Raw genomic sequence first — 21,507 nt, forward strand, 5'->3', positions numbered from 1 at the left:
AGACCAGGCCTTAAGCAAACCCACAATTTAATATTTCATTCGTGTAAACCTGGTGGAGAGAGAGAGAGAGAGAGAGAGAGAGAGAGAGAGAGAGAGAGAGAGAGAGAGAGAGAGAGAGAGAGAGAGAGATACAAAGAAGAACACTGCTGGTTGGATAATTAAAAAGGCAGCAAGAGAGAAGCACGGCCCGAGCCGAACATAAAGATTGACATTTGATTCCTACACGGAAGTTTTTGTCTGGCTCGACCTTAAGATCTTACCTCTACAACCAATCAGCAGCGCTCCAACAATTGATTTTCGTCTCGTGAGCAGTTGACTCAACATCATTTTTCTAGGCCTCTTTGCTTGTACAAACATCGCCACCTGATATTCAAAGCGCTTCGGTGGGCGGCCTGTTAGGAAGACTATTTAGAACATCCCCCGCCCAAGCCATTACCACCATCCTTATGGTGGTGTCACCAAGGTGACATTGCCAAGGGCGCGCTAGTTAGTACGTCAGGTACGTCGGCTGGCCCGGCCGATCTGGTACCATTAATCATCCGTGAGACTGTGATGTCGAATTGAAAGCTTCTTTCTTTTTACATTAATGACATGACTCAAATTAGCCCTGGATCAAAAAAAGTGGATTCCAGCTGTAAAGACTTTGCCAGAATCAAAGAGTCCGCTAAGCAAAATGTTCTTGCGGATTGACACTTCTCAACCATGATCTAGATCACAGTAAAGCATTTGTCAAGGCTTATACCATTACTAATTGTGACATCTGACCAATCTCATGTGGCCCATGGTGTGAAAGTTAATCCTGAATGTAGAAGACCGACATGTATATTGACCAATAATAAACTGAAGACCAGCGGAGGAGAGTATGAACCAGCTGTACTCCACCTTAGACGTAGACCCTACTTAACGACAACGGTCCCTTTGACAGACAAATCAAAACTATTTTCTCACGTTACGCTTTGTTGACAGACATCATTTTAGTATACCTGGGCCAGAAATGACATGTCAAGCTTAAATATTTGTTTTTCTTCCCACCCTGTATACAACTACCACGGTGTGGTATGCTGGGTGTGTGGCAGTGGACAGAGAATACATACATGGAGTTATCAACACAGCTCAGAAAATCATTGGCTGTTCTCTGCCCTAGCCCCTCGCCCCTGCCACCATCTCTTTGACCTGTTGCCCTCAGGGAGCACTACAGGTCATCAATCTATATAGGGACTACCGGTATATTGCTTTAAATGGTATTGCACCTTTTTTTTTTCAAACTTACAACTTAGGCTATTTTAAAAGCAATACCTGATACATACTAACCTACACATCCTGACTTTATTTTCATTTCATTTTGTGTTGAATATGTGTTTGTCCTGAAGTACCATGACTAATCTTGTTGTAAATGACGTTCACTACGTTGTTATCAAGAACAAAAAGACAATTCTAACTTAATTGCAAGCTCTGCAGACACCATATTTATAAATCTTGTTGATACAATTCAGTTGTGTTTGAGGACAGAGTACTGTTACATATGCTGGACTGAAGCTCTTAAGGACTAGATTCTCAATCCTCTGCCTTTCCCTGCATTGGCTAAAATTGCGACTTATAGTTGCCGACTCAGTCTATGACTGCAGAATTGTGAGCTGTGATCAGTGCTGTATCAGACATCATTCACCCGAGGAGGGATGCTTAAATTTCCCCGTTATTATACCTGACTTTCACATTCAAAATTCTGTATGGACCGCCAAAGATTCCGTGCTACTTGTTGACTGGCCAAAGTATTTTTCATTTACTAAATGCACAGACATTTATTGATGTAGCCCAATCAATGATGGACAAAACATTCTCTTGATGATGCACCTATTCTTGCTCCAAAGCACGGATTCTATTTGTGGATTGGTTAATTGATCGAGTTTGCACTGTATTTTCACACATAAGGCAAATGAAAAGTGTTTCATTGAAGGGGCAAATCATCCGTTGTCTTTTCACGGCCAAGAAAATACAAGACCCCAATCCAAAAAGAGCATACACATTCCTAAACATTTTGGCATCCTACCGCCAGGAAGTTTTCTTCACCCAAAGCTCAGGCACGCAGCATTTATAAAAATATGTTTAAAGACATTTTTATGCAGGCAGCTGCAGCCCCCCCCGTCGTCAGCCCCAGAGCCTGTTGTGAACACATGCATAAGCCGAGCTCTCTTCCCTCCCAGCTCCAGCCCAAGATGTCGCACGTTTGATGAGCGCCGCCGAGCCGCCGCTAGCGACATCAAGCGTAATGCGTTGTGACCGAGCGTCCTTGAGGGAGACGAGGCAGAGCAACTTTCATCTACTCGCTAACAATGACAGTGAAAAGCTGAGGGGGCTCGCGGTACAGTTAAGGTTTTGTTCGCCGGCCTAGTATCAACAGCGCGGTCATTAGACTAGGGTTGCACTGGTGCGTACTGTAAACGGTGACAGATGTGTAAAAAAAGAGCCCTTTGCCAAAATGACCTCTGAGTTTCTCTAGCATTCTGAGCATTCTCCCTCAGACAAACTGTTACAGACCTGCAGCTAAGAAACAGTGTGTCTGTATTTATTGGAGATTAATGACACACCTCACATGTTTGCCATGTAGGTTGGCCTGTATGAGTCAGTACCATATGATCACTGCAAAGTTATGTAGCGCTAACCGTTACCGTCCTTAATAGGTGCTGTTTGGAATTTAAAACTCTTGTTATTTTCTCTTGCCATCGATTGGCTTAACGTCGTGATTTCAGGCTCAAGTATGTGCATACCTTTGATGTGCTTGAATATTTTTTTTAGGTTGGCATTTGGACTGTATTTGAAACAGACCTCCATCTATCCATCCATTATCTGCTACGCTTATTCTCAGTAGGGTCACGGGGGTGCCGGAGCCCGTCCCAGCTATCTTTGGGCAGTGGGCAGGGGACACCCTGAACTGGTTGTCACCCAGTCGCAGGGCTGAAACAGACCTGTTCTTACTTTTACCATTTTCATTCTGCACTAACAAAAATTAAACTGTGAAGATGGGCATGAAATCACTGTCCACCCCTGGCCCCCTCTCCACTTTTCTGCTACATTTTCTGCAACTAAACGACCATTTTAACTGCACGTCAATCCAAAATAGAAGCAAAACGCCTTTCGTCATTTCAGCACAATAATACTGTGGTTGACATTTTGGGAACATCTGGGAGATTAACTGTATTTGGGATCAACCAAATTAAAATCCTCCAAAATTGAGAACATTGGAACCGATAAAATATCCCTTTAAAGACACTCTGCTGCACAAACAGGAATTAAAATTCCAGACATATATTCACATGCATCACATTGTCCCATCGTTTAATTACGCGGCTCACTATTTGGAGGTTCAATTAAAGTCCCAAGGTCGCATGTTTGCTGTCACGTTGTTAAAAATATAAAAAAATACACCGCTCTAACCTATTTCTCTTTGTTAGATGGTCTTGCAGTGGTGTTTCCATTCCCCCTCTTTTGCTTTTAATCTGACCGTGCATTCATTAAATCAATATAATTCGCTTAACAGAGGACGGATGGACAAATAGGTTGGGATGTCACCGAAATGGTGGTCTGGCACGGGACCCTCCGCCATTCTGCTAAAGATGACAGCGGACAGTCAAAACTCTGATTCCTGTTCCTTCCTTTTCCATGCGTGTTCCAGCCTGAGAAGTGAATCCCGCTATATTCTGAATAGAGTCTGCCTGTCGTTAAATTCTAATGAATCAGCCGTCTTGGTGAGTCCTCAGTAAAATGTTAGTAGCGGTGGGGGATGTGGAGCAATGACTTAAGAGAGGAAAAAAAAAGTGGGCTTCCCGGGAAGTTAAAAGAACATTACTTTGCATGCAATATACCTTTGGGGAATCTTTTAAGGGAGCCCAGTGAAGCGGTCTTCTAATTGCATTCGGGAAATGGTGCTTGTTTGTACCCTTTGATCACAAAAAAAGCAAAAACTTTCATCGAACTTGTTAGAAGCTACTCGTTGATCAAGGTGACCGGGCCAGTTTTCCACTTATCTTTTCAAACTTCTGTCTGCAGCTAGATTCATTGCCAACCAAGATAAGCTGAATTGACTCAATAAACAAAGATATGTAATAGAGGTGGGCAATACTGGGAATGAGTGTATTGATTCGATCCAAGTAAATACATTGTATAATCCTAGGATTCCCATACCGATGCTTTTTGCTTGGAAATTTCATGATATTGAATAGTTAAACCCTCGCCCTTTGACTTAGTTTAAAATTTCAATTTACACACCAAGAAGGTTTTAGGCACTAAAAGTGTTTCATTTTTTATTAAACAACCACATTGAAACCTTAAACAATATTTTTAAATAAATAGAAATATTTGTTTTAAAACCTTTTCAGAAAAATAGCCAAGAGATTGAAACCAAAAAAGCAGCCATGTGACAAAAGTACAAATACCGTTTAAAAATTTCAAGTCCAAGCTGCCCTTCCTATTTGTCTCTGTAATTTTTAGCTACTGGTAGGGTTGCCACATAGTTTTTATCCCTCTGTTTGGCAAGGTAGGGAGAGGTGCTAAAAGCATGGCTGTCAGTCACACACTCAGGCATAAACTTAGTGAGAGGCTGGGCGCACAGTGAGAGATAAAGAAGTGACACTGAGGGAATTGGCGGAGAATTAAGTATCAAATCCCAGGATAATAGTATCGTTCCGATCCAAGTACTTGCTTTATATCGATAATATCGATATTTGGATGGATCCGTCCCAAGTATGTAATCTTAATGATTGACGTGTCATGTCAGAAATGAGTGGAAGCAACTGGACCAAACGTGAAGCTACATCTTTTGATTGATTTCCAGTCAAACCGCAGAACAGCTGCTAACGCCAACAGGTTCAATTTGGACTTGTCGACTGATCTTGACTAACCAACCAAAGTGAGAGTCATTGAATTTCATCCGGGGCAGGTGATTGTTTGTCGTGTTTTATCACGAAAAAGAAAAAACAAACCCAATCCGAATTAGAGGTAAACAACTCGTCGATCAAATTGAAAGTAGTAAAGGGAATAAAATGCAAAGGGTACACACTAATCCAAGATATTAAGATGATCAGATAATAGGAATTGCTCTATTTATTTGGCTGGGTTTCCATGGATACTAGACTTGTGCCGGGGCCCCAAAGCTCAAGACTAAGCCGGGTAAACATTTCCAAGTATCCCAACAGTATTTTGCCTTCGCTAGCTTTAAAAGGTGTCACTCTTTGAAAACGCTTTCAAGCTCAGTTCTCTGTTTGAATTATGTGTGAACCAGCACTTACTCCTACTTTGTGACAGTGATGTGCGGTGAGGTTTGTGTCTTGTGAAGCAGAGTCGGATTTACAAACAACAAACATGACTTCACTTGACATGACATTATTTGAATACTAGAGCAAGAAAGCAATATTTTAACTTCATCATGGGAAATAAACATTTTATTGTCTTACCTTAATTTATAGATTAAGTCTATGTGCAGCTTTATTTGAATGAATGCAGTAATGTGGAAAAAAAAGAGTGAAAGAAACAAAAAAAATAATAACTGGATGGCTTGACTCGCTGTTAAGTTGCTAACAGTATCACTAATTATTTGGTTTGGGGCTGAGGTATGTAGCAAATCAGAATCATTAGTCTTACTATCGCCCTCTGCTATGGGGCAAGAGAACTGTGTTCCTTACTCTCTATCTGCAGACCCCTATGACAGTAATACATTACAAACTGCTCCATTTGAATTAAACCATCAATAGATAAATGATCCTCCATTATAAAAAAAAAAGGTCCATGCGATAAAAAGATACTCAAATGCTTGACTTGCTTGCTAATACTATCACTAATTATTTTTGGGGCTAAAGTGTGCGCCAAATCAGAGTACTTCTCACTGTCGCCCTTTGCCATGAGGCAAGATAATTGTGTGCCTCACTCTTCATCTGCAGACAGTCAACACAGTAATACGTTACATACTAATCGTCTTAATGTTATTGATAATAAAACGTAAAAAAAAAAATCAGCCGTTTTGAATAAATAAAATAAAAATTCCCAAATTGTCGTCAAATAAAACGTTAAGATGGCAGGTTAGACACAGCCACGGCTGCCCGCTCTGACATCACGTCAATGCTTTGAGAACACTTAGATCAGGGTATCTAGCATGGCGCCCTTTCAGGATAAATGAGGTTCCTGTGTAACTGCTCTGAAAACAGCTCACCAGTGCTGGGTAATTGTGATTTTCTAAAAAAGTTTTAGTGATTGACTGAGCTTATTTTACTCAATTTCCAATATTTAGTAATGCATACTAAACTGATAGCCCTTTGTGGTAATCAGTAACAAAAATAGCTCTAAGCTTGAAAAAGGTTGGGGGCCCCGGACTTAGATAAATGTGTATATATATTTTTTTTATATACATGATAAATTCACATTGCAGATTGTCAAGACCAGGGGTCTCCAATATTGCACCCTCAGGCTCCACATTGCCCAACTCAAAGCACCTCAATAGCTGGCGGACCGGTGATAAGTATAGTGTGTTTTATAGGAAATTTTATTTTTAACCGGCATGGAAAATTATCAACATGACCAATGTCTTTAAAAAATATTGTTTTATTGGTTGACTATGCTCAATTTAACCTTACTTCTAAATTGTAGACTCAGCAGGTTTAGTTTTGTTGACTCAGCATTTTTTCACAGAAAAAAAATATTCGACTTTCAGGCCATAACAGCATTCAATATCAACACCATATTTTACAGGCAGTCAAGCAAGTCACCCAAGATGTGAACAATGGCCAAAAGCTGACTCAGCTCTTTTAGTTTTGTTTTTTTAGCATTTTCCCAGGAAAACATTCCACTCTCCTAGGCCAGAACGACATTGAATATCCGCACATTTTTACAGGTAGTCATGAAAAATGTCAAAAAAGCTGACTTGGCATTTTTAGTTTTGCTGAATCAGTATTGTTTACAGAAAGAAGTTATACTCTACCAGCCAGAACCAGTTTCACCAGTATCACAATCTTTCACAAGCAATAATGTGGGTCACTCTAGAGACAAAATGCAAAATTCCAAAAATGAAAAAGAAAAACAACAACAACTCAGCACTTTTGGTTTTGATGACATAGCGGGTTTTTTTCCAATAAGATGTTGCCCTTTTCCAGGTCAGAACAACATGAATTTTCATTACGATGTCTTGCAGACAGAAGGGTTGACCTAAATTTTAAAAAAATGCATCCAAAAAGTCGATTGACCACTTTTGGTTTTGCAATTTTTTTCCAAAACAATAATCCAATCTCCTAGGCCAGAACGGCAATGAACATCACCACCATATTTTACAGGCATCCTAGGTAGGTTACCTCAGATGTGAAAAATGCCAAAAGGATATTTGACTCATCATTTTTGGTTTTGCTGACTCAGGAGCTTTTCCAGAAAGACATTCTCAGACCAGGACAAGTTAGGCCAGGATAATATTATTTTACAAATAAATCAGGGAGGTTACTCTTGCGGTGAATGACCCTGCCAAAAGTGAAAATGCCACCCAAAGATGATCTAATGGCGCACAGCCCTTCCAGTTTCGAACTTAAAGCCCGTAGCCCAAAGCAGTGACACCAAAAAAGTATATGATTCGTATCCTCTGGAATGTTTAATGTGCAACTACAACTGCATGTTATTTTACTCCAGACATTAAATTATTCCAAACCCCTAAACCCGATTTTTCATTAGACCATGGTGTCATCCCTAATCAAGTGGCCCTTCAATCGCATACCACACTGCTGGCTGAGCAGCCTGGGGTGGCAAACAAATTCGTAACCATAAGTCAGACCTTTGTGTTCCATTTAAATATGAGCCGTTAAAATAAGGCTCCATTAATGCTAGTGAACCTCGTTAACATAGTCCACCCCACCCCCAATAGATATATTGTGATAGATAATCACCGCTTCAAGAAGGATAAGGTAATATTTATGTAGTTTTTACAAGGTGAAGCGTTGCGTCAGTGCATAAAAACAGCGCTCCAAATAAAAATCAATGGCGTAAAAAAAAACTCTTGCGGCGCGTTTACAGTCCCTGTGAGAAGGTTGTTGCGCGGCTCTCCAAGGTCCTGAAGGTTGAAATAATTTGCGGGGTGAAATCGAGCGGAGAGGATGAAGTAGAGGAGATACCGAGTGCTACGGCATATTTGGAGATGTTTAATTACTTTGCCCACATTCATATTACACAAGTGATTTTCTCCATTCACTTTCCATTTGTTTTCAATTATTTCTGGATATTCTTCCAGGTAAACAACATTTCTTTTATTCATCCTTTTTGCCATAATGATTCTGCGTGCGTTGCCACGGTTACCAACGTGGCATCAGACGAAGGGGACATCTTAAGAGCTGTAAAATAAGGTGGCTAATGGCACCCGGTAGTTAATGCACCAGTGTTGGGTCGGGCAGGCCATGGCACAAATAGCATCGTCTTTAAGGTGAAGTGTTTTTCACAGAAGTCTGCAGGATGCTCTTAATACAATGCATAAGATAAACTTTTTCATTTTGCCTTGAAGTTTGTCCTCTCTAGATGTCGAGTCGACATGGATAGAAACAGTGTGTTCAGTCACATTGACAAAAAGTTTATATATCCAGGAGAAAGAGGACTAACCTTGCTCTTGTGTTAGGATTCATTTTTATTTAAATCTGGTTTAAAAAAAAGGATGGGATACGCACGAAAATGTTAGTTATCAGTTAAAATGCCCCCCATAAAAAACAAAAAAAAAACGGTACTTTTGGTTTTGCTGACTTAGCAAGACACCCTCCTCTTCCAGGCCAGAACAACATTAATTGTCATCACAATGTCTTGCAGACAAAAATGGAAACAGTGTGTTCAGTCACACTGACCAAAAGTTTATGAAGAGGACTAACCTTGCTCCTGTGTTAGGAATCATTTTACTTAATAACAAAATAACAGGAAAATGTTAGTTATCAGTTCATCAGTTACCAAAAAGTCCCACAAGGCCTGTAAAGCAATGTTGTAATACTGAAATATGTCAATGTAAATACTTAGTCGCGATTATATAATATCTTCACATATAACCACTTCATTTTTCTTAAGTCATAATTAAAGGTAAGTAACCTCAAGTGGCTTAAAGCACTAAGTTAGCTCTATTGCCTTACTTCTTTGAGTGGAATACACAATGAGAGACAAGAAACATAAATTTCAGCCCATAAGAAGATGTGATTAGCTTAAACGCATGGAAGATCACATTGCATTGCAAGTGGAGCTTTTGTCCCTGTTAACACAATACAGACCAATATTACAACAACCCCTGACCTGACACCTACATGAGGGCAAGGGAAAACTAAAAAAAAAAACTCTTACTATGAGAAATGCTTAGCTTATGAAATGAGAAGTTTGTCAAAATAAGAGCTGTAGATGAGCACTTCCTTCGAATGTTGTATTTACAGAATATTACGGGCATAAGTAAAACCTATTCCTCAACCCTAAGTAGAAAATAAAATAGATTGCACTCAAGTATGAGTTACATTTATCCAAAAGAAGAAGAATACGTATACAGATGCTAGTGTATGGTAAATAAGCTAGTTGTTGTACTAATAAGCTGCTAGTTATTTGACAAAATAAATTGTTTTCAGCAAAGCTTTGAATGAAAAGCAGAAGCATCGAGTTTGTGGCATAGGAGGAGGTAAAGCAAAGCTTGAGGGATTGAAATTAAGGTTTTCAATGGATGGTGTGTAATATTTGACCACTAAATGCTGTTGTTGAATCCATCGAGGCGCCTGAAGATAACCTGATGCTGTTGTTTAGTGAAACAAAAAAACAATGCTAAAAAGCACAAATAAGAAAACAAACTACAGAAATCAAAGTCACCAAACCGCAGCATTTTTTTTAATGATTTGTTGCCCATCCTCGAAGGATTTTGATTTTTGGGCGGCAGCAAGATGGTGGAGAATTATGTCAGCTCCCTTTAGGTGAGACTCATGTAAAATAAATGGAATTTTATTGATCTACGAATATTTTTGAAAATGTATGTTTATGTGACGGTTCTTGGATGTTCTTTTACCATGAGAAATAATAGGCACTGTCCCTTTAAAATTCATTTAATGGATTTTATAAAATTAGTATTTTTTTAATTTTGTTTAAATGGCAAATTAAATAAATCAATAATCGTAGAAAAAAGTCAGATTGGTTGTCTGTCAAGTACTTCCTCATTCAGCTTTTTGATTGTTGAATTTGTCTCCTTGTATACTGGTATATAGAAACATGACCTTGAAGGACCCATCAAGTTATTTTAGGAGAAGAGTTAGCATTTTACAATTTATCGAACCAAGCTATAAATCCTTTATTTTTTATTCAGAATGAATACCAATCTTGAGAATCTTGTGGAAATAATCACACCCTTTGTTACATTTTCAGACCTGTCACCTGCTGATTAGAAATTAATGCCTTTGTTAATATGCTGACTTAATGGGAACATCTCAGCGAGACTACCAGACAATCGTAACAAGAATCCAGGTTGATGTGTTTGTTAAAAAAAAAGTCGCACACATCCAAATGTCAACCCTTTCTGACGTAAAACACACAGCCATCGTCGCGGGGGTAATACAAAATGTCCCATCACCATGTCGGCGAATATTAGAGCGCTTTTGAAGCCGATCACGACAGTAATGAGCAAATGAATCAGTGCGCAAGTGAGCCGTGCCACCGTTCCAACTCACTCGACGCCATCATGAAGATGTGCCCTTTGATGAACATGCTGCTAATGACATTAATTCAATCTAATAGATGAGTTCTTTGCTCACTCATCTATCTGTGGCACGTTAATCAACAAGTACAATAAATGTAAAATCATCTGGCACGTGGTACATGCACCATCAGGTGCAAATGGATGGCCCTCCACCGAGCGTTAACGGGGTTGTTTGGGCATTTCGCCAGTGCGTTATAACTGGAGAAAGGCTGCTTGTAATCACTAGGAAAAATGCATCCTTTAAGGTTCATGGAGGTGCTTGGAAGGCTTGAATTGTGTTTGAGGAATGAAAAGTCCTTGAGTTGTTAATGAAGTACTTGTAAATGTTTGAAATTGGTGCTGTGTTTCTCAACAAGTCTAAATAAAAAATTACAGACATTACTGTCTGGTGGCATCGCTTTGCCATTGCATTTCTTCTTCTGCCTTAATTAACTGCAGCGGACATTAGTTTGTATAGCATTGTCCTATAAAGGGTTATCACGCCATAAGGGTCGCGCCCAAAAGGACAGGTGGCTATGACACCTAAACAGAGTACTATGAAATGTGTATCAGTGCAAGGATTACATATCAATTATGGACATTTATTATAGGCCATGCAGAAAAACTAAAGTAGTGCTTTTCCCAGTGATAAATTGTAATGGGAAGAACTTCCTGCAACTGAAAAGATAAACGACAGAACTTGTCATTTGTACCCAACAGCTACTGTATATGGGGAAAACAACAAATATATTCACGATTTAGTCAAGATCTAAGAATCATATTTATGCAAGATTAAAAATTGCAAGAATAAACTGCAGAGGTATTACAAAATACATGATTCACACATTTTTTTTTCTTTTAATGGTAGCGGAGAATATTGAAAAATTGGCTATGAAAGTTTTTGAAAAGTGCTTAACTATGGCCATGAAAAAGGTTTTATGAACCTTGACCCTTATTCTGAAGCAGTGTTAGGAGGACAAGTTAATAGGTATGAAGGGTTCACTGCTTCCACAGGTTGGTGCGTACGTTTTCTTCTATTTATTTTTATTTTTTTTTTACTTTGTGTCTATCCTAAAGCAGTTTAGGGGGGTCGGCTTCTATGCGAGTATATACGGTAATTTGTAAATAAATAATTACTTTCAAAGTAACTTACTAGTTTTGGGTTTCAGTCATGTTGGAGGTAACTGAATTACTTATTAAATTGAGTAACTAATAACTGTAACTATATACCTTTTTTCAGTAACATGGCCGACAGTAATTCTAAGACACGCAGTCTCCAATCTGGTTGTCCGAGGCTATTGGCGTTATATTTGCCAACGTGTCAAGGTCGCCTGTCGAGTCGTATCGACGGACAAAACGATGTCCGGTTTGCAGAGGAATGTTGACTTAACGTAATACAACTTTAATTTGGGCCTAATGAAAAAAAAATGGATGGTTATTTAATTGCTTGGTGCCTTTGAGACAAAATGGGGTGAGTGCACAACTTTAATTTGGTGGATTGTGTGGATTTAGTCTCAGGTGGTTTGCTGTTTAAACATGCGGACGTCACATCAGCTAACCGCACTGCTCAACACAGGACTGCATCTAAAGGAGTTTGGCACGTACAAGGTGGATATTTTCGGTTAGTTCAAACAAGTTCATATATATGAGTGTGCAGCTCTTTTATCACTAAGTCTCCAAGCACTGCCTTGTAAATATTTTTGCCTATTTACCCTAACATTTTCACTGTGTTCTTATCAATGACAATAAAGACAGCTCTGATTACTTTACTTATTACGGCAGCAATAAACATTTTTTTTGATTAATAGGTCATCACGTGGATTATTTTCATTTTGATCTATGATAATTACTCAGTCCACTATTATAGATACAATGCATTCATGATAAATCTGTTACAGGTTAGGTTTGTAAAATAAAATAATTTAATAAAATGATAAGAAACATCATGATAATTAGATAAGATACAGCAGCAAGCCAAGTAGGGAGAGAAGTGTGCCTGTCATACACTCAGGGATAAACTTAAAGAGTGGCTAAAGGCCCTGGGTGAGAGAGAAGGGCTGTTCTATCTACATAGGAAAGTGGTGCGTTGCGGAAATTGGTAGATGGGTGAAGTGTCAATCCCATGGCAATAGTATTGATCCGATTTAAGTACTTGATTATCGTCAATGATATTGATGTTCGGATCGATCTGCCTACTTTACTTAGCAGTAAGATGGCAGAAAATAATGTCAGCTTCTTCTTGGTGAGCCTCATGTTATGTAAAACAGTTACAAATTTATTGACCCAATTATTGAGCCAATCGCAGGGAACACAGGGACAGACAATTCGCTCGCTCATTCACACCTAGGGACAACTTGGACCGGCCAATCCACCTGAAATGCATGTCTTTGGAATGTGGGAGGAAACCGGAGTGCCCGGAGGAAACCCATGTAAGCACAGGGAGACCATACAAACTCCGCACAGTAAGTCCGGTAGCTGGATTTGAACCCACACAGGAGGTTCCCAAGACCTTAGAACTGTGCCGCACACGCGCTAACCACTGCGTCGCCGTGCTGCCCTAGATTCTATATGTTGTTGATAAATGTAGTTGTTGTTGCCCTTCTAATTTTAATATACACTCTAACTCTTAACTGTGATCGGTTAAAAAGCCCAGTTTGTTACTATGGGGGCTACACATTTTAATTGTAGCCAAATTATACTACTCTTTTGGTAGTAGTGAGAGTAACCCAAAATAAAAAAGACAATAATAGACCATCGCAATTATTATAACAAACATGAACACCTTTTCCTTTTGCAAGATCCTGTGCACTATGTGAATGACTGTATGTAATATTATTTTACTTTGTTTTCTGGACTATAAATCACACTTTTTTATGACATAGTTTTACCAGGGATGCGACTTATACTCCAATGAGCCTGATATGTGAAATGTATTCACACATTACCATTATATCATTTCACATGTTATTTTCACACTGAACCTCAAGAGGGTTCTCTAGGCCTGTGTTGATAAACTCAACATTGACCGCGACGTAGAGCGAGTTGGGCAAGTTGTTTACCTTTAAAGTGACACAGATGATACAGATTTTATTTGATTTAGTGATTTGGAGTGCAGCCAATAGTTTGGTAAGCATGAATAACTCTTAATATGTGCCAGGGACATACACTGTACACCGTACACAAGTAGAGCCCTTGGTATATGTTTGAATATACATTAGCAGTATGCTAAACTTCTGTCTCATACAAACTCTGAAGACAGTGCGATGTTAGTCCAAATGTTAACTGATTTGAAAAAGGAGTAAACCTAAGAACAGAGAAATGAGCGTTCTTAAAAATATATTGTTTTTCACATATTTTAGCATTGCAGCCTATCATAAAGAAATTAAAATACTCCTTTAAACATGTTATTGCACTTGTGCTCACATACTAAATGCATGCTTACTACTGATTTTTACAATCTGTCATCCATTTGCCTGATTTAGGGTTAGGGTTAGTGTTAGGGTTAGGTACTCTCAATCTACACGTTTCACAAACAGCTGTTGCACAAACACAAAATGCATCAAACATGACACCCAAAATACCGAACAAAGTATCAAAATTAACCAAATAAACATTGGGATTACATATGGTCAGAGGTAGGTAGAGTAGCCAAATATTGTACTAGTAAAAGTATTGTTACTTCAGAATAACATTACTCAAGTAGAAGTGAAAGTAGTCACACACTTATTTAAGTCAAAGTAAAAAAATACTTGGTAGAAACATTACTCACGTATTGAGTATCTGTAGCAATGTCGTGTTTATTATTATTTTTTTAAAACAACCAAACACATCATCAAATCATTAAAATCCATCCAATCCAAGAAAAATAGAATTAATTTAAATGAATATTAAAATGATCAACATAAATTCAAGTGCTTTCATAAACAATAAAATACAAATAGTATAAATCAAATAGATCAATTAGTCACGTGTATTTAAAGTCCAAACACTTATCTTAAGAGGCTCTGCAAGCAGAGCAACAAGCTAGCCCATGAACTCGAACAGAGGAGACATTGCATATTTTATCGGGTATTTGGCACAGTTTTTAGGGAGAACATGCTTTTGCTGTGAGGCCAGGGGTGTTCCTCCTCTTCTGTGTTTTCATAGTCGGAATTGTTAAGCCAAATTCTTGCTCTGTTTCATCCGTAAACAAAATTTCCCCTGCTGAAGTTAAATATGGTCATGAGACGAGGCTGCTACGTTTGATTGGTTAAACATGGTAGAATCTGCCGGCGGTCTACGTCAAAATAAATGCGCCTTAGCGGAGAGAGACGGACGTGTACTTATGTGGAGGGGATTTATTAAGTAAAGGAATAATAACTTCAATGTTGCCTAATGTAGCGGAATAAAAGTACAGTTTTTTTCTTCACAAATGTACATAAGTATGGGCAAACGTATAGGGATTGTAAAATACTCCTAGAAGTAGAAAACTTTCCAAAATGTACTCGAATAATTTTATCAGAGTAATTGTACAACCTCTGCATATGGACAATACTTCATATGGCAAAATATGTTTGCAGATGGATGAAACAGGCAGTGTTCCTTATCATGTGCTCCCACCTTCTGATTTGCACTCCCTTAACATAACATCCAAAGTGTCCTCAAGTGCCGGTAACAGCACACAACCTGTTCTCTGTTTTTTTTTTTTTAATCTTAAGTAGCCTGACACGTAATTTATTTGCTTTTGGATTTAATCAAATACATTTCCTTCAAATGAAACGTATACTACAGATGTGACTTGTGTTTTTCCTTTTTAAGTATGCATTACTTGGCTGTTGCGACTTATGCTCCAGAGCGGGCTTACAGCCTGTAAAATACGTTACATTGCTGCTAAAAGATTGACCAGTGTACGCATGTCAAATTCGTGAAAAATCTTGCGACTACCACACATCTGTTCAGATACAGAATCAAAAAATAGAATATTATATATTTGTATTGTAAAGCAGTATTTTAGTGTTTGATTTTTTTAAAAATAAAAATCCACAAACAAACCTTGAATGAAGCATTCTTACCATTCTGCACATCCAGGACATGATGCTTGTCCAGCATCCACCCTCCCATGTTGGCAGCGTCCACTTCGTAACCCTGCAGCACCGCCGTCCTCTTCTCCCAGTGCACAACATCCAGGCATGACTCGTACTCATAGCCCACCGACACTGAAAAACGGGAGGCAGAGATCGTGATTTACAGGAAAAGGCAGGTAGAGGTAGCGAGACCTACATGCAGACTTTACTCTTTTTATATACTTTCTTTCCCGTGGGTTGGGCAAGTTATTTTGATGTCAACATTAATATGTTTTGAGTATATTTGCCCTACTCTATTCGCCCACTTTATCATATACAGCAACAAAGCAAGAGATAGCACCCAACAATCATGAATTATTTAAAAACTGTCATGCTGGTTTTTCCATTGTAAAAAATGAGACTTTAAATATTTTGCATATGTTAATATCGTTGCCATATCACCCTAACATACACTCCTATCCGCATTGCTATGACCTTAAATCAAGCCACTGCAGAATATACAGGTTCTGCTGAATAGACTCAATGTGACTCTAATGCAGTGCTTTTCAACCAGTGTGCTGGAAAACACTAGTGTGCCATGAGACTGTCTAGTGTGCCGCAAGAAATTGGCCAACTTTGTATTTGCAAAAGTGCATGCCATTTATTTGTATTAGCTAAATAACTGCAACATTCATCAATATCATTAGGCGGCATCGTATATTTCGGCTCATGAAGTGTTACAGTGAAATATATCAAATGCAGTATTTTTGTTTTATTAAGCCGTTTAATATTGCACTAAAAAAATTATACAATGAATCACATAAACAAGAAATGTTGCACATATTTTTCCTGGTAATAATTACTTTCTTAATAAAACTTTTTTTTTTACAACAGGCAGATTATGTTCGCTTATTTGAAGTAATATTTGTTACATATTTTTCATATAAGATGAAAATATAGTAAAACCTAAAAACTGCTTAGAAATTAGTAAAATTCAAAATTACAGCAAAATATTAACTTGTTAGTCTTTATCAGGGGCGGGGGGTGCATTTGACTCTTGGTACTTTTTTTAAATGTTTTAACTGTCGTAGATGATGACATAGTGTTACATTAATTCTTCATGGTAGATTTTAGGAACCCTAAATAGGTGGGGTGATATGATCACTATTTTGTTTTACAAGTTATTTATACCTAAAACAAAACCAAAAAAATATGGTCCTGACTTTTTTTATGCTGTTAATATTTGTCTCCAAAATATTTTTGTGGAACGATGCAGAATGTACCTAAAAAAATATAAAGTAAATATTTAAAGTACCAAGACCTGTGTTATTAAAATACAACACAACATTCCAATTATTCTTGTAAAATCTCAGATATTTACCTTATAAAGCGCTCAAAAAGTTTTTTTTTTTCACACAAAATACAGAGATGACCCTTCCAAGCAATCATAACATCTGCAATCAAATGTTCCTGAAATTTTCTTTGTTTCTTTAAAGCTGGGGTCTCAAAGTCAATGCCCCAGGACCAACCATGAGCCATGGGATAATAGTTTAGGCCCCCGCCTTAATATGAAAGTTGGAAGGGACAATGTGTTATGTTAAGTACCTCCTGGTGGTAAAAATAAAATGATAAATAATATACCATTGATATAAAAAATAAGACTATTATATAAACGTGCATGTTCATTTGTTTTAGATAATATGAGGCCCACCGAGAGAGAGCTGGCATAAGTGTCTGCCATCTTGCTTCTCTGGGTGCTCCAAAAAAACCATGAACATTGCAATGGCTGTCCAAAAAATGAGAAGAAAAATGGGGCAGTTTGGTCACTTTGAGTCTCAGTAGTTAGGATTCTCCCTAGCACATTTTAGCACTCGTTTTTGTGGTCAAGTACTACACAGTGTCCCTTTAGATAAGTATAAACAACTTCATTTTTCTGAAGTTGAGTGCTCTTTATGTCAGATACAATCGATATCAGATACAGTAGACTTACCCTGCAAGTGGCATAAGGCGGCTCATTTTGATGAAAAGCACACACCTAAGAATCGTTTGAAATTAAGGAGAGGAAATGCCTTACGTGTCCTGTTTAACTGCCGCTCAACTGAATTAATTCAGAGGACGCATATAATTTATTTTGTGAAGAACCACTGAGCAAGTGCCCACACTTGTCAAGTTGCTGTGATTCAATCAAAATGTCATTTATACGAGTCTTGACTCTAGGGTTCTCTCTACATGCATATATATCTCAACACCTCGGATGTAAAAAGATCAGACATCTGGCGGGTTGATTCAGGGCTTTGACACCACCCACTAAATCATTTTGGGAGCGTTATAACAAACGCAGTAAAATAATCATAAAAAGAAGAGATCAAATCCATCAGAGCACTCACCGACGGCCTCGGCTAGGCCGTAGACCTTCTGGCCGTAAGCGTCGGTTTTATCCCAGATGAAGGTGTAGGACAAGTCGGGGAAGGCCGGGAAGGACTTTTGCAGCTGGCGACCCATGACGGCCACCATCAGGTGCACCTTCATTAGCCCGAAGGGAAGCTTATCCGGGGTTAGAAGAACTTTGAGGATGGGCTTGTAGCCGGATGCCCGAGAACTCAGGTAGACCAGGTTCAGGTCGCTTCCTGGGATGGCCACTTGCTCGTGGAGGACCTATGCAGCCCAGTAGCAACATTTTAGGATGCATATAAAGAGGCTTGCGGACAATATTTGTTTTATTAACTCATAGAGGAATCGCATATAGTTTATAAGCAGTATGTTTCAACTATCATGCTGCTGGAAATTGACCGGTTGTATCTAATTTGTGTTAACAAATGTCAAGTATATTTGTTTGATCAGCACAGTAACCAGCATTCTTCTGTATTAGTGCATTTCCACCGTTTATTATTTTAATAATGACCGTTTATTATTTTAATAATGATTAGCACCAAATGTGGTTTGGGTGAATTTTTTGTTGAATGAAACTGCAATCCAACTACCCATCCATCTACCATCCATTTAACCATCTAGCCAGCCATTCAACTTTTAATCCAACCATCTATCTAGTCATTCTTCCAACCATCTGTCCATTCATCTAACCAGCCATTCAACTAACCAACCGTCCATCCATCTAGCCATCGATCCAGCTATTCATCAATTCATCCATCCATCCATCCAGCTATTCATCAATTCATCCATCCATCCATTATCACAACCAGCCATTCAACCATACATTTAGCTATACAGCTATCCATTCATCCAGGCACATATCCAGCTATTCATCTATCCATCTATCCAGCTATTCATCAATTCATCCATCCATCCACCCATCATCCAGCTATCATTTCAACCAACCATCTAACCATTAATCCATCCACGCAGCCATCTATCCAATCATCTAGCCATCCATCCAACCATCAGTCCACCCATCTATTAGTCCAGCCATCCATTCTTACAACCAGCCATTCAACCATCCATCTAGCTTTACAACTATCCATCCAACTAGCCATGTATCTGTCCATCTATCCATCTAGCCATCATCCATCCATCCATCCATCCAATAAAACACAATAAAATTACATATAAATGACTACAAATATCTTTCCACTGACATACAATTGAACTTATTTGGGTTTTTATTTTTTTTATTTTTAAGGAAAACACATGCTCCAGTGTCTTTAATGCTTATAGTGTTCATCCATTTTAGATGGGGATACCTGAATTTTTTCAGTGACACAAATACCATATTTTTAATAACAAATACCAATTCCATGAATACATGCAATATAATTTGGGTTGACTGGTATTTTTAAAGAAACATCTTTAATTTTTCCTAGAAGGCACAGTCTGTATAATTTTGTGTTGTCCCTATAATATTGTATTTATGTAATGCCAATTTACCATTCTTAAGAGTAAAGGTTCCTGTTCGGGAAATGGCAACTATAAGGCAGCGGGTACTAGTAAGATTAGAACCTTCGTGTTAGCACCAAAATTGATACCTGACATTAAAACTTGCCACCCTTAATTTTAAATATACGTTTTCTTATTTCATTAGAAACATTGATTCATAATAAAACTTAAATAAAATAAAAAATATATATACTGTACTACAAAATTACAACATAATTTACAATGACCAACAGCTACCATAAATAAGGTTAACAACTTTCAATTATTAACGTATTATAGGAAGTCACAACAATTTAAAGGCACAAAACGTAAACATTTCGACAAGCCTCATTCATGGCTTGGCTCAAAAAAACTAAAAACGGTATTTGATATTTGTTTGAATTTCAGCTACCTGTGTCTCGGGTATGACGGGGCTGTCCTCAGGTGAGGTCTTGTACAAGGTGGACAGAGGCGTGGCCAGGACCAGCGGTTCAGGTCGGCTCAACCCCGTCAAGTAGCAGCCGGGGATGTCGTCATTATCCTCGCGCCGCATTACCACTGTGTCCATCACGTGGAAAACATTCCAAGGAATCCATTCAGTGCGGCGCACGGGCGGGAACGGCGGACGGTCGTACGTCAGGGTCAGCGATGCACCGCCGTTTGCCAGCAGGTCGAACCTGGAAAAATTGAGCAATTCGTAATTCTTATGATGTTGCATCACAATTTGAGGTAAATTAAAGAATACGCCTTAATGCCAGATTTACTGACCATTATGATTGATCAGTTTATTTTGCCTACTTTATTTTTTACTATTGGACATCTGCAAAGGAGATTGCATAGTAGGCCAAGGTTGTTCGTTAGGGAGCTGACATTTTTATCCACCATCTTGCTGCCACTGGTAATCAACAACCTCAAAAAAAGCTGGGCACAAAAAGGTAAAATGATGCATTTGGGTGACTTTGAAATTCTAGTTTCCCTTGTACTTAATAGAATAGAATAGAATAGAATAGAATAGAATAGAATAGAATAGAATAGAATAGAATAGAATAGAATAGAATATACCTTTATTATCATTGTTACAAAATGGGTTAAACATATTGTGACAACGAAATAGGACGTGGCACTCCAGATTCACATTTAACTGTAAGGACGAAAAAATAATTAAAAAAAAGATAAAAACTTTACACAATATTTACACAAGAAAGTGTGGGCATGTAGAGGCAGAAGATATTTACATTGGGTGTTTACTAACAGGGGATCGTATTAGTGCAATATGCAGTAGTGCAAAATAGGCAACATATGCAAAATAGGCAACATTATAGCATAAAATATTGGTTGCACTACACTATACAGTGACTTCTAGTGGTAAATAATAACACAGCGTCGCTTTGAAATCTAAACAGTATTTTGCACTATTTTTGCCAATTATCGAGTACTATTATTTTCATTTAACCTCAGAAATAGGTTAAAAATAAAGTCAAGTAAAATTAAAAAAAATAAAATGCTTATGTTTATTCAATAAATGAGCAAAAAGATGTGTACGTTTTTTTATGTGTGTATCTTTTTGTTCGTCCACAGGTACAACAAAATTGTTCAGCTCTGATAAACGTCCCGGGAATTTACTGTCAGCTCACATTTTTATACCGTGGCTTCAAGTCAGAAATTATTGGTCCATATTTTTTCTCGTTGTTATTGGAACGATAATTGTGCCATCACATTTGCCATTAATTATCAACCTGATAAATATTCTTTCGATAACTGTCGGGCATCCCTAGTAAATTGGGAAAATCTTAAAGGGACACTGAGTAGATTTCGCTATACTGTGTTGTGCAAGAAAAAACAAGTACTCTAAAGCACAAGGAAGAGTACAAGCTACAGAGAATAAAAGTGACCAAACTGCAC

General features: G+C 38.2%; 1 protein-coding gene across 3 annotated transcripts in view; it reads right to left on the bottom strand.

The window, feature by feature from the left end:
• The window catches only part of LOC148359376 (teneurin-3), a 398,357-nt gene that overhangs the window by 45,733 nt on the left and 331,117 nt on the right, over window positions 1-21,507 (bottom strand). For all 3 annotated transcript variants that reach the window (XM_088344602.1, XM_088344601.1, XM_088344600.1), the window contains 3 exons: window positions 20,018-20,282; window positions 18,123-18,390; window positions 15,745-15,888 (listed from right to left, as the gene is read on the bottom strand). In XM_088344602.1, the coding sequence (XP_088200728.1) occupies window positions 15,745-15,888; window positions 18,123-18,390; window positions 20,018-20,282 (677 nt within the window). The remainder of the gene's footprint in view (window positions 1-15,744; window positions 15,889-18,122; window positions 18,391-20,017; window positions 20,283-21,507) is intronic.

Source organism: Urocampus carinirostris, chromosome 9 (assembly GCF_059441175.1).
Source record: "Urocampus carinirostris isolate Australia breed hairy pipefish chromosome 9, RoL_Ucar_1.0, whole genome shotgun sequence".
In the NCBI taxonomy this organism is placed as follows: Eukaryota; Metazoa; Chordata; class Actinopteri; order Syngnathiformes; family Syngnathidae; genus Urocampus; species Urocampus carinirostris.